The sequence below is a fragment of the Diadema setosum genome, chromosome 11 (assembly GCF_964275005.1).
Source record: "Diadema setosum chromosome 11, eeDiaSeto1, whole genome shotgun sequence".
Taxonomy (NCBI): Eukaryota; Metazoa; Echinodermata; class Echinoidea; order Diadematoida; family Diadematidae; genus Diadema; species Diadema setosum.
Genome location: NC_092695.1, coordinates 26,517,385 through 26,530,964, shown reverse-complemented (window position 1 = coordinate 26,530,964; position 13,580 = coordinate 26,517,385). Strand labels below are relative to the sequence as shown.

Here is a 13,580-nt window from a genome sequence, read left to right as displayed (position 1 = left end):
CACGAAAATTTCCACTTTTACAGTATCATCCAACAGCGCCCCCGCAACCACTGAGTCTATTTGCCTTTACAGACTAGGAGCATACAGTACATACTTTTTGTGTCAAGTCAGTCATAGACAGTTTGCAATTTTGGTTAGTGTTGCTAAGATGAATGTGGTTAAGTACTTTGCTAATGTCCCAAACAAATTGTAGTATGGCACTGGGGGCCATAGATTGAAGACACTCTTGAGTCATCTGTAGATCCATGGGTGATTTGAGATAGTGTATCAATCATTGTCTGTAAAACTTCAATGGTAGAGCATGCTAAGCTATGTCAATTACATTATACAATGCTCCTTCTCTAAACATTGAACTAAAGAACATATACAATCTTCCCAATTTTATGCAGGTCCACAGTATTGTAACATTGTACGTAGAACAAACATGTCACTGCACAAGAGCAGGCTCTCACTTGATACCTCTACGTCATGTGACTAGTCATGTGACTTCTCGATACTTAACTCTCAATTTAAAATATAAAGAGAATTCCACAAATTTCATTCTTCATAGAAAGTACACATTCCTTGCACTTTTTACTGACATATGTTGTGGTTAATCTCATTTAGCATATCTTCTGAAAGAAGTATAAAGCCAAATACTTTCTCAACATGCTTTTTTTAAAAAAAGTGTGTGTCGCATTTTTCTATTTATATGTTTTTTGATATCCTTGTACCATTGTGACATCGCAGATTGTTGTAGTCTGTAATCCAGTGATGGCGATACCGGAACTTCTAATAACTAGTCATAACTTTTGGACAGATTGTCTGATTTTCCTCAAACTTTACTGGTGTGTTCTGTTGATACTTCTGCATTCATTCAGTTCACATTTATGTTTGTGGTTCATTTTCTTTGCCATTTGACTGATATAAAGTTGTAAGATTTTCAGGATTCACATGTTTTCATGTCACAGACACTTCAGTTGCAGTCACTTGTGCAAATCAGTCGAGGCACTGATTCTCAACTTTTTCCAGTGTTTTCTTGTACATGAAAGGAATCAGAAAGTGAACATTGAAGGGAGTGCCACTGACAGGATACGCTGTACATTCATATGCAGTACAGTATTTTATTTGCTGTCCTTTGTTTAAGAGTCATATTGATAGTTTTGACTGTACTATGGATTGTGAAATGTAGAAGCATACGTATGTGAAGTCTTTAAATTTTGAGTACTCTCTACCACAGGAAAAAAGAAGAAGTGAATTTCATCATTAAGAAACAAAATCAGAACAGTACTTTGCATGTGACATGGGTGACTTGTGGCTAGGTATGTGCCTGGGAAACATACCAGGTATGAACATTCAGTGTAACTCCATTTTTTTCAGCAATTCATTTCTGCAGGATGATTCCCTCATATGTTTTCTTTTTTTCGAAATCGTCAACACTTGTATGCAAGTATTCTGCTGTGTCCTTTTGACTAGGCACATATCAACCTCAGTGACCAAGTACTGTATTTATCGTTTCGATAAACGACCGTGTTTTGGTGTAGCTATACGTGTACTGATATCTTGCAATATCCCACCTGGTTATTGTTATTGTTCATTTTCCATCTGTGAAGATGGCTGGATAGCCCATATTCAGCTACACTAAACTGGTCTTCCATGGGGTCCAGTTGGATGTGAGGTGGGACGACTTCACCGGGTTAAACACCCTGCTCTTTGCAATGAATGAATGAAGCGGGATCTTTTACGTGCATGAGTTGTGACTCTCTCATACACGGGACCTCCAGTTTATGTCCTATCCAAGGGACAGAGTGTTTTGCCTCTTGCTAGAGGGGTCGGTATGATAACACACAACATTCTCAGTCCAGACTCGGGTTCGAACCCGGGCCCTCAGGATCGTGAGGCAAACGCGCTACCGACTGAGCCAACTCACGTGTTACCTGACAATGAATTCTTTAGCTGCTTGTTGGTGCATAGAAAGTAAACAGGTTCCACTGTATCCCATCTCCATAATACAGATGAACCTTGTTATAACAAGCTGTATGGGCCCACTGAAATTTCCTCCTCATATCGGGCATCTTCTTATATCAGAGCTAAAAACAAAAAGAGTGGAACTTGCAAAAATACCTCATTGTATTGGGTATCTCGCTACATCCAACCTCATCATAACAAGGTTCCACTGTACGTGTACAGAATATTGATCTCACATTATAAGTTTGCTCATATAAAGTTCCAATGGGCAATTTTTTTTTTTATTTCTACATTTATTTTTTTATTTATTTATTTGTTTATATATATATATATATATATATATATATATAGGCTGAAACTGTGTGCTTTGTTTGGAAAGCATATCATCGCTGGGGCGATAAGACCTCATATCTACAAAATGTCAAATGTTCAGGAGAGCCAAAAAACATGGCGGCCAAAGCACTGTGGCGAATGGGATAGCCTTTCCTTTGACATGCCGTGGTTGCTTCATTTTTGGAGTAAGACAGTTGGGATTTGGACAGGACATCACTTAACCCATTATTTGACCATTAATCCAAAAAACTCTTTTTCACCAAAATTGCAGATACAAGGTCTTATCACCCCAGCGACGATATATATATATATATATATATATATATATATATATTTTTTTTTTTTTTTTGGTTGTATTTTTTTTTTTTTTTTTGGCGGGGGAATTGTGGGGTATTTTATCCATCCATCATCAGTTCTGTTGTGTAACCCAAAGTTTTGTACATTACTGCAACTTCAGATTTTTTTTTTTTTTTTTTGGGGGGGGGGGGGGGATTGTGGGGTATTTTATCCGTCCATCATCAGTTCTGTGTAACCCAGTTTTGTACATTACTGTAACTTCAGAAATGCATAAAGAGACCAGTGAGATGATGTTATGTACTATTTTCTAGGTAACCATTGTTTGAATTTCATACAGGTCGGGAGTGAATTATGACTGGTCAAGGCATAATGGAGGCTGAAACTGTGTGCTTTGTTTGGAAAGCATGGAAGTGTTACATGTTGTGTTATACAGTGTACAGCCTTTGTACATGTAAGAGCAATAAACTGCACATTGAAGTATTTATAAAATTTGATTTCATGTTGTCTGTGTTTGCCATTTATGGTTTATATGGGGTTCTTTTTTGTTTTTGATGAAAGAAAGACCTTGTGTGTCAGTGTGTGTGTGTGTGTGTGTGTGTGTGTGTAGGTGGGTGGGTGTATTGACCATAGTTTCGTAATTAGTTTATTTTTCTATTCTACCATGAAGGATGCATTGGCAGGAATTTAGAAATGTACTTTAAATCTGTATTGCCTGAAATGTCCAAACTTCAACTGCAGAAGTGTACACGTATGCCAATATATCTCCAGTGAAGAAAGCACGCTAACCATGTACAGTATGTGCTATGTGTATATTGTTATATATCCCCATTTTTGTATAATGTCCATGTGCTATACTTAAACCATCGAGTTACTTTGTGAATTCAAACTGTAATGTTTTACTGTTGTCTGTCCATCCCACAGCATGTTATTATTGGAGGAATATTGCTAAATTATGTATATATATATATATATATATATATATATATATATATACACACACACACACATGTGAGATATGAGAAAGGAAGGAGAAATCGGTGCATAGCTTTGACATCATCATTCCTCTTACTGTATATACATGTATATATATATATATACTAAGTATATCTTCCTCTTACTACTGTATACGCTGAATATTTTGTGAGGTTTTTATTTTTGCGAATTCTGCGAGTCAGGTGCTATTCGCAAAATTAAAGACGCGAAAATATTGACTCTGATCCTGATGTGAATGTGACGTACACGTGTACATTTCTCTGTTCAGTACAGGACTCCAAGATCGCAAAATTAACCACTCGCGAAATCGTCAGGAAGTCCCGATTCGCGAACATTTAGACTCGCGAAATATATGGCGTATACAGTATATATGTACACATATACACACATATATTCTTTCTTTTTTTTGTTCATATCTGGCCCAGGTATGAAAGCAATATGAGGTTAACTGCCCGGTAAGCAGTAGATGACAGGTTCGAGTCCCACTGGTTCCTTCTTTCCCGACATAATTGTTAATTTACAGATCAGCAGTTGCGATCTTAACAAATTTAATTTGTAGAGGGAGACAAACTGAAGAAACTCGCACCTCAATATGAGGTTTACATGCACTGATTGGCTTTTGGGCAAAATCCCCAAAGGTCAAATGTAACTGAACTTTTCCACAATTTTTTTTTCTAGCCATTCAGATGTACAGTCAACCTTGCTTAGTAAAGTCGACCTCGCATAAGGTGAATAATCGCCTAAGTCAAAGGTCTTTTCAAGACCTTTTTTTTCAAGACCCTAGAATGAGTGTGCACACACACTCATTCTAGGGCAAGCATGCACACACAGCCCTGTGAATTTATCGCTGTTAGCTGTTTTCAACTGTATGTCCAATACACTGTACTGCCCAATTGTAGACCCACTTGTCAGATATTTATTTGACACGAGACCTGAAGCTGAACATTTAAAATGAACTTGTGTACTCATGCCACATGTACCACCCTAATCCCCTAAAAATCTAGACCCGTTTCAGACTGGTACTACGTCAAATATGTACCGGTACTACTACTGGTTCTTGTGAGGGAGCTGCTGCTAATTACATTTTATGTACCAAGCTAATGAAGACAGCCACTGTTTGGGTATGGTTACAATTGCTGAATTTTTTTTTTTCACAGAATCGTTTACACATGGAGATTTTTGCACTCACACACTCCACATATCCAATTGCTCACCTAACATTTTAGAAGTGTAAATTACACACACTTTAATACATGTAATATACATGTCAAAGAGGCACTAAAATCATTAAGATACTGTACAAAGTTAATTTTATTCATCATGATGTAAAAGATACACATGTGCAAAAATTTTCCCTTGTACATGAAAATTAATAGCAGGGGAACCTCATACACACAAGGACTCAAAATCATAACAATTTCAGTGTACCTTAAAGGGGATGGCTAGTAACCGATCAGTGGGAATCAGTGGGAATGCTGGAGGATGAATGTCCAATCCTTGTGGGATTCATTGAAGAGTACATTATATATCTACTGTTGTGTGAAAATTATTCACTTCAGAACAGTTTCATATTCAAGTATCCGGGTAATGTGCAGATTAATGCCCCGTCACTGACCAGGCACGCTAACCTGGAAACATTAAACTGCACATTACTTGAATATGAGACCATTCTGAAGCAAATAATTTTCACACAACAATAGATATATAATGTACTCTTAAATGAATCCCACAAGGATTGGAACAATCATCCTCCCGCATTCCCACCGACCAATGACCAGTTACTAGCCATCCCCTTTATATCTCACTGTATCAGGATACAAACTTAAGAAACTGAAAGAGTTGGGACCTACAAAATGACCTTCTCGTAAGAGGGTTTCATTATATCTGGTCTTTTTATGATGAGGTTAACAAGTAACTGGTTGTGGGTAAACTAAAAAAAAAAAAAAAACACACCACCAAACAACAACAAATCTTGACGTAATGGAGAAAAAAAAAAGCATGCACTTCTAGTACCAACAAAAACAATGAACCATAGGTGAACTCTGATTTTAATATAAAATGAACACAGATGCAACAATATTTTATCATTTTCTTTATTTCCTTTGTCCATTTTAACAAGATTTCATAACATGAATGTTCTTGAAGTCCAAACTAGTTGTACATCTCGCTATATCGAGGTCTGCCTGTACACGTACCATTTTTCACAAGAACATTCCTACCTGTATGTCCCAGTTCATGTACAGGTACAGCTGCAATGTATAATGTATGTACAATTGTTTTGAAAAGAATAGAAATAAAAGCCAGTAACTATCTACCATTTTGGAGACTTAAAACAACAGTGTGGCCATTGTATTAATTGGAAGCCACATCTAGGGAACTAGCTCTCTTCTGCCTACCTTTTTTTTTTTTTCACAGTGAAACTTAAATCCATGCAAGCGGAGTTTAGGTAATGCACAGAGTATCACATCAAACAAAACAAATGAGAAGTGTGACTCAAATATGGAATTTTCAAGATTCACAATTTTATGAATCAGTGATGTTGTCCTGGCCACTATTGTATATGAAATTTACAGAAAAAGTGGTGTATGTGTGTGTGTGTGTGTGTGTGTTTATTAAATACATGTAGTTGCGTTTACTGCATATCTCAGACATCCTTGTCACATCATTCATAAACATCCATCATGTTGTTAGTCCAATTTTACTGTTGTTTAAAAGTTACCAGTAATCTAAACATGGAATGACATTCACTTTTAGTTGGTTTGAATTGTCAATATCCTGCAAGTCGAAAATGCCCCTTGCACAAACTTCTATTTTTTTTTTGTCTGCTGGTATACTTGGAGCTTTGTCCAGTCACCAAAGGAAAAGACCCTTAATCTAACCACAACCAGAACTACATGTACATGCCTCAAAAGATTGTTGGGTTACATTTACCAAGGAAACCTGATTCAGTTTTCAGCAAAAAAGATCTCTTGAAAGAACCCAATTAGAATTAGAAAATAACTGCTCTTCCTCTGAAGCAAAGGGCAACAAAGACTGAAAAGTGTCTTAAAACAGAAGTATCAGAGCTTGCTTTACCAACGACACAAAACCGAACTTCTTGGTCACTTGCATGCATTGTAAAACACTGTAACATTCTTAGTTTTTCTTACTCCAGGTAATGAAACAAAAAAGACACAGTACAAAGTACTAAATCTCAGATTTAGTACGTCTGAATTACCATCTTCATTACTAGCTTATCACTATAGGAAAAAAAAAAGCTTGATTACTCACAATGAACATTACAAAATAGATTACAAAGAAGAAACATCTGGTGTATCTATCCCAATGTCACCTACTGTTGGAACCATTAGCTATAACACAGCATGTACAATTGTAGGTAACCCCTTCAAGCTAATTATTCCTCCAAACTCCGTCATATGTTATCCGGAGACACCACTTGGTAAAAAAAATGGTAATACCATCAACCTTGCAAAGGTCAAAGTAACATTAAACATTGAATCTGTTACATGGTGCATATTTGACAATCGATGTACATCAATGTAGTCGATTCCTGTTATGATGAAGTCCTTGAGTCCTACAGTTTTCTTTCATTATATCGAAATATCGTTATAAAGAGAACAAATGTAAACAATAAAAACATATAGAGCTGATAAAGTTGGGGCCTGAATTTTTACTTTGTTGTAAGCACAATTTTGTCATAACGGGAGAGCACTGTACTGTAAAAGTGGATATTTTCACGCGACTAATTTTCCGCGCTTGGTCGGGTAAGAAGAGTTTCGCATGTTTTTAATTCCGCAGAATCAAGATGTCAACTACTGGAATGTATGGCACGCAAAAATATTCATGTGCTTTTATTTTTGCGCTAGCTTCTGGTTGCGCGAAATGCGCGAAAATTTCAACACCGCGAAAATTTCCACTTTTACAGTATACTACATTTTGTAAATCTGTGTTCTCAGATCAGGGTAAATCATGTGCTGAGCCCTGAGTCAGTCGCTAAATCTTTGCCTACCTGTATTCAACAAATTAGCTTGATCTACGATATCTCTTTGCAGGAGATGCAATTATTCCTTTAACTTCAACATATTTTCATTAGATGATGAAGGCATTTCTGAACTGACAACCAAAGTGTTGTGACATGTTCACAGCATAAGAGGTCAAGCTACATTGTTATTTTCAGTTCACGATCCAACACTTTCCTTGCCAATGAGGGCTGTTACTATTACCACCTTAGTATGCAACTCAGCTGAACTTCAGACGACAACTTCATCAAAATTGTCAAACTCTTCCCCCCTCCCCCCCCCCCCCCCCCACCCACCATGAATATGTGTGAAATAAGGAAAATAGTGCACTGATGCTTGTTCTGTTCAAAACCGATGTCTCGGCCATTTCTGCGGGTAAACAGAAAATAAGTTTTCGGTTTTAGGGTAAAGGAGTGTAATTGTTGAGAAAATGTCATGCATTGTATAACATTGACCGCGACAAAACAAAGACAAGTACAAAGTTGCAATGACGGCATTCAAGTTAGACAGCAGGTACAAATGAGCCCCCAAGTGAGGGTTGAACGAGTTCATAATTCCCTATTCTACCCCCTTTCTCTGCCAAAGCTTGAACCAATCTGTGTACGTCCCACTTTCGACTAACTGTCATGTATCTGTCATCACCCTTTCCCCTAGATTTTGTCTTCAACCCCAGCTTGAGAGCCATGCCATGGACGACTTTTCTTTCATTTATACTGAAATCTTTGCTGAAAACCAAATCCTCATCATTTGTTGAGCTGGCATAGGCTTGGAGGAACTGCCACGTTTTCCCGTTATCAAGCTGCTTTGTGTCTGGGTCCTTCAACTGTGCTAGGTCAAAGCCAAGTCCCGCTTTGGATGACGAATCATTACCTGTTGCTTTCACAGGGACGGCGATTCCCTCCCCTGTCTTGCCTAGCCCCCCTTCACCTTTCCAGCCCATCATCTTCAGCAGCTTGTGGCCAACATTGGACTCTGCTATCGAGGTCTCCTGGTTAGAGTCATCCGTCAACTGACTGCGGCCCACAGCCTCCCCATCAGTGGCTGAAGTTTTTCGAAGGGTAACATGCGTCATTTCTAAGGCCCGTAGGGCATTGTGGGCAGCAAGATGCTTGGCCTCCCGCACATTGAGTGCCAAACCAACTCCAACACGGCGGGAGGAGATGTACACTGTGCACAGAACTGCTGATGAATTTTTAGGCCTGGGATACTCTTCTGTCTGGAAGTCAGCATGTAATTTAGAAACACTTGCTGAGTTCATGATCTTACAAATTGGGTTTTCAATGGGAGTATGGTTGGATCCATCTTCCATTGTTTCATAGAGAAAAAAACCTGGTATTCTTGGAGCAGGAGCAATAACACGATTGAGATCATTTGTTCGGACATCATGGGGCAACTGTTCCAAGATCGATGTAGCGGAAATGGTGTTGGACTCTGTTTGAAGAGTTTCAGATTGAGGTTCTGTTGTTAAAGCCTTGCATGCCTTGACTCCCTCAGGGGACTGATTTGAGTAGCAAGGGTCATACCAAATTTTACTGCTGCATCCTAGCTTGGGGTCAAGTGGCAAACCTTCTTGAATTACAATGGTGTGGTTCTCTATCAAAGAATGTGCGAAAGAGTTCAGCAAATTTTGCTTTGCTGCCTTCTTTGTGCTACTACGACACACACCACATAAAACACTGGAGACAACGAGTTTGGCCTGCCATTGCCCACTTGTGTCCTCTGTCAGCATGTAGTCAAATGCATAATTTGTGCCTGATGAATAGAGTAGATTGAGAAGCAATTGCCTGAGCTGGTCATCGCTAGTCTGAAGGCCTTTGCACTTAGCCTTAAATGCACCACAGAAGCTGCCAAGCTTGTCATACTCCTCCTTAGTCGCAGCTGCTGACTTGCTACAGGAAGGATAAACTGTGATGAGTGGTACTCCTCCATCTATGCACTCAATGCTTCCGGTTATGTCCTTTGCTGTCAGCCTGCCAGATGTCTGGTTTTGGATGCTGCCTTGCTGCAAGCAGGACTCATTTTGGGAAGCACTCACAGAGGATGTATTTGTATCCTCAGCCAGGCGCTGTCTTTTGCTTCTAGGCTCGGTAGATTCTCCTTTAATTCTCTTCAACCCTTGGTTCCCAACTCTGTCCTTTTCCTGGCAACTTGAGCCTCTTGCCAGACCAACAGTTGAGGAGGTGTCCCCCACTCCAGCAGCCATGTCCCGCACACGGTCCATAAGTTCTGGGCAATATCTTTTGAGAAATGAGACACAGCATCTTGGATTCAGTCTCAATTTTCCTGTATCAATGTAACAGGTTCATGAATTCACAAATTCAGGTCTTTGTGAAATGCAGCAGTTTGATCTGCCATGACCCCCTCCCCTTTCTATCTACTGTGCTCTACAAGTTCTACTTTTGAGCAGATCCAAATGAACATGCCTGAAAGGAAATCCATGTAATTTGTGAGAGGTGGCTTTTTGCTGGAGAGGCTTATCATGCACAGTTGCTAACAGACATCTTTGAGACAGTGGGCTACTGGAATGAATGATCTGTAAGCTCTGGATTAGTGTTTGACCTGGATGCCTGCAGCCAGTTCTCTTACCCTGTCCATCAAATCAGGATGATATCTGTACAAAAATCAAATGTATGAAAACAAGAGTTGCATTGGGAGCTGAATGATAACACGTAATCTGTAAAATCTTGGTAATTACACTGATAATAATATTCATCACAGGAATCTGTATTTGTTGAGGAATACCCTTTTAATTAAACTAATATAGCACTGGACGTGAATTGACATACATTGTAGACTGTCTTGCAAAGTTCTGTATCCTACTGGTACAATCACTGAAACCTAAAATTGTGCCTGTGAATGTAAATGTTTATCAATTGTTGTCCTAGTTGTGACAAGTGCGAGGCAGATCCGGTGTGGCACATAACCATTTGACTTCAAATATTTTTGACCGATGGCATAAAATATGGCCTATGAGTTCAAACTCAAAAAGGGAACACAACAATTGTGACTCCAACTGGCAGCAATCTACGATCTACATTTGTACTGAACTTCCTTGATTACACACAGCATGGGGACATATTTTTACTAGTGTATGATTCAGACATCAGTGCAGTGCAAGGACAGACTGACATAGGCCTGCCTAATCATGCTAATGAAATCAAGATGTTGATTGTACTTGTAGTTGTAGACTTTACTGTATCAAATTGGGCATAGATTTGTCTACTCATGAAATAGGCCCCAACACTACACTGCCTGCCTGTACAGTACTGGCACTGCAGCTTTTCTGTTATAGGATCCAGGACAACTCGCCCTCGAGACAGGTCGACCCGGAGACAGCTCGCCCTCGATTTTCGAGGGCGAGTTGTCTTAAGCGGCGAAGGAATATACACCAAATGATTTATTTAATTTCAGACAAAATAAAAGCTGCTTAAAAATTATTTTGCATTTATCTGCCTAAATTAAATTTCAGAATGCACACAGTTTTGATTTTCTCCGATTCAAATCATTTTTAAAATGAAAATTATGGCATTTTGTTATCGCATTTTCCCAGCCCCGAGATCGCTAGAATTGCCGAATCGTCCATGCCCAATTTGAGCTCGCCCCCTGATTCTTCTCGGCAAACTGCAGTAAATTTTTTTCTCGCGCAGGGACTTACTGGTCGCGCAGAGCGTATGGCAAGCAATATTACGCGTAGGACTAAGCGCAAAATTTGCCGATACGCCCATGGAATAAACATACCTGACAACTGCTAAACGTGAGAAGGAAGCAGGTAGGAAATTTTGATTTCTAACAAATTTTTCACTAAATTTCCAACTTTTTGCCTTGTAATTTACTTACCTTAGCTTAAAATCTTTTTTAATGATGTTGTAGCCTAATGTTACTGTGGTTAGATGTGTCGTCTCGCTTGTCTCGTTCGTATGATCGTAGCCGATAGAATTCGTAATTTGTTCGATCGATCGTTTATAATATTCTACGAAAGCCGAAGCACGTTACAGCCACAGAGAGGGGCAGACACTTTCACGCATGAAACTACATAGGGCAGCTGTGCGACCTTTACATACCCCGAGAAATTGAATGCATGAAATTAAGTCCGACATACATACGGCGACAGCACACTACTCCGTCATCGTATCATCAGGAGATTCTGGGAGGTGATTTTTCTGCATTTTCGTGATATTTATTGAGAAATTCAGGTACGATTGTGGAATGATTTCTATTATAAGAGCATCAGAAATTTTCGTGCGCGATATCTAGACTCCTCAACCATAGCCCAATAGGCCTACTGTCTATTTCACGATTTTGCGTTAGAGGGGCATTCATCTCTTAGACTGTAATTCCGACTGACTTAGTTAAAAAAAAAAAAGTCTATACTTACTTGCAGCCATCAAATGTCATGTTAGCCCAAACCATGGAGAGTGAAATTAACTGCATCTCCTCAGGGTAGTCATCCCAGTTCCTCATTATGAAAGTCTTGCGTGCTTTCCAGTGGTTATCAGGCTCATTGATGAGCCGAAATGTTTCGACATATTTGTCGTCTGCCATTGTGGTTTCTAGTGAGTAGTGAGTATAAGTTATGAATTGAAACTTTACGCTCTGTTGCAAAACAGAGCACTGTAGTAACTAGTAAGATGTAAGTCAAGTACAAAGAGCAAGAAATACAGAGAATGCTTGACTCCTAACTTGTAGACTGAGCTGACGAAGAGAGAACTCAAACGCCACGCTATCCCGTGTCGATAGTGAATGGCATACGCAAAGAGCGTTACGCTCTTCATTTGTTGGTGAAGACAACTGCAGCTGTTTCCTACGGCTCTATAAACACATGCACATTTAGTACATACATAGTCCTATATCTGTTGTGTGTATTAATATCAATATAAAAATATATATTTTTTAATATATGAATGGAATATAATACATTATATAAAATTTACAATAATAAATAATAGCGAATCTACCAAAGAGCTTAAACCGGCAACGCACAATAAGTATCAGGTGATCCATTAACTCGCAACACATGGTTGTCTGATTTATCCACTGGGGAGATCAGTGATGGGCTCGCGCTCACATAGCAAGCCAATCTAATTTTTAAAAAGATTTTCTGATATCACGAATTCCATTTCGTGATATCAAAAATTCGAATTTCTGATATCACAAATGCAAATTTTGATATCACAAATACCCATTGGTTTATGACGTAATACCAATTTTTGACATTACGAAATCGAAATAGTGATATCACAAATGCAATTCGAGATATCACAAATTCACATTCTTGATATGAAGAAATACATTTTGTGATATCACTAATTCCAAATTGTGATATCATTAATTTACATGGCATATCAGCCCTTATCTTTCGCAAAAAAAAAAAAAAAAAAAAAATCATTTGATTTCGAGCATTAGTTTTGCGCAGAAAACCACCCTGAATTCGAGCGTTAGTTGAGCGCAGTTGCGCTGAAATTCAACAGTGAATTCGAACGTTAGTTGAGCGCGGAAATACTAGGGGAGTTCGTTCGTTAGTTTTGTGCTGAAAAGCAAGTGTGATTTCGAGCGTTAGTTGAGCGCAGAAATACACAGGGAATTCGAGCTTTAGTTCAGTACAGAAAACTAATGGGAATTCGATCGTCATTCGGTGAGTGCAGAAATATAGAGGGAATTCGAGCGTTAGTTTTGTGCTAAAATTCAACTGTGAATTAGGCCTAAAGTGTTAGTTTAGCGCAGAAATACAAAGGGAATTCGAGCGTTAGTTTTGCGCTAAAATTCAGCTGTGAATTCGAGCGTTAGTTGAGCGCAGAAATACACAGGGAATTCCAGCGTTAGTTTTGCGCTGAAATTTACTGTAACTGTGAATTCGAGCGTTTTTTCAATTCAATTCAATTCAATGTTTATTTCATTTTTCGACAAAACATATATGTTTCACTTCATTAATAACAGAGAATAAGGTAAGTAGAACCAGGGAGGTGGAAGTAGAACATAGTGAAATGAAAAGCC

The 13,580-nt window shown here is 38.7% G+C and overlaps 1 protein-coding gene across 1 annotated transcript; it reads right to left on the bottom strand.

Moving 5' to 3' along the window:
- Nucleotides 1-7,887: 7,887 nt before the first annotated feature.
- Nucleotides 7,888-12,269, bottom strand: LOC140234620 (uncharacterized). Its single transcript, XM_072314647.1, has 2 exons — nucleotides 11,965-12,269; nucleotides 7,888-9,826 (listed from the first exon to the last, which is right to left on the bottom strand). Exons 1-2 carry the CDS (start codon nucleotides 12,129-12,131, stop codon nucleotides 8,092-8,094), a joined length of 1,902 nt encoding a protein of 633 aa, XP_072170748.1. The 5' UTR covers nucleotides 12,132-12,269; the 3' UTR covers nucleotides 7,888-8,091.
- Nucleotides 12,270-13,580: the final 1,311 nt, after the last annotated feature.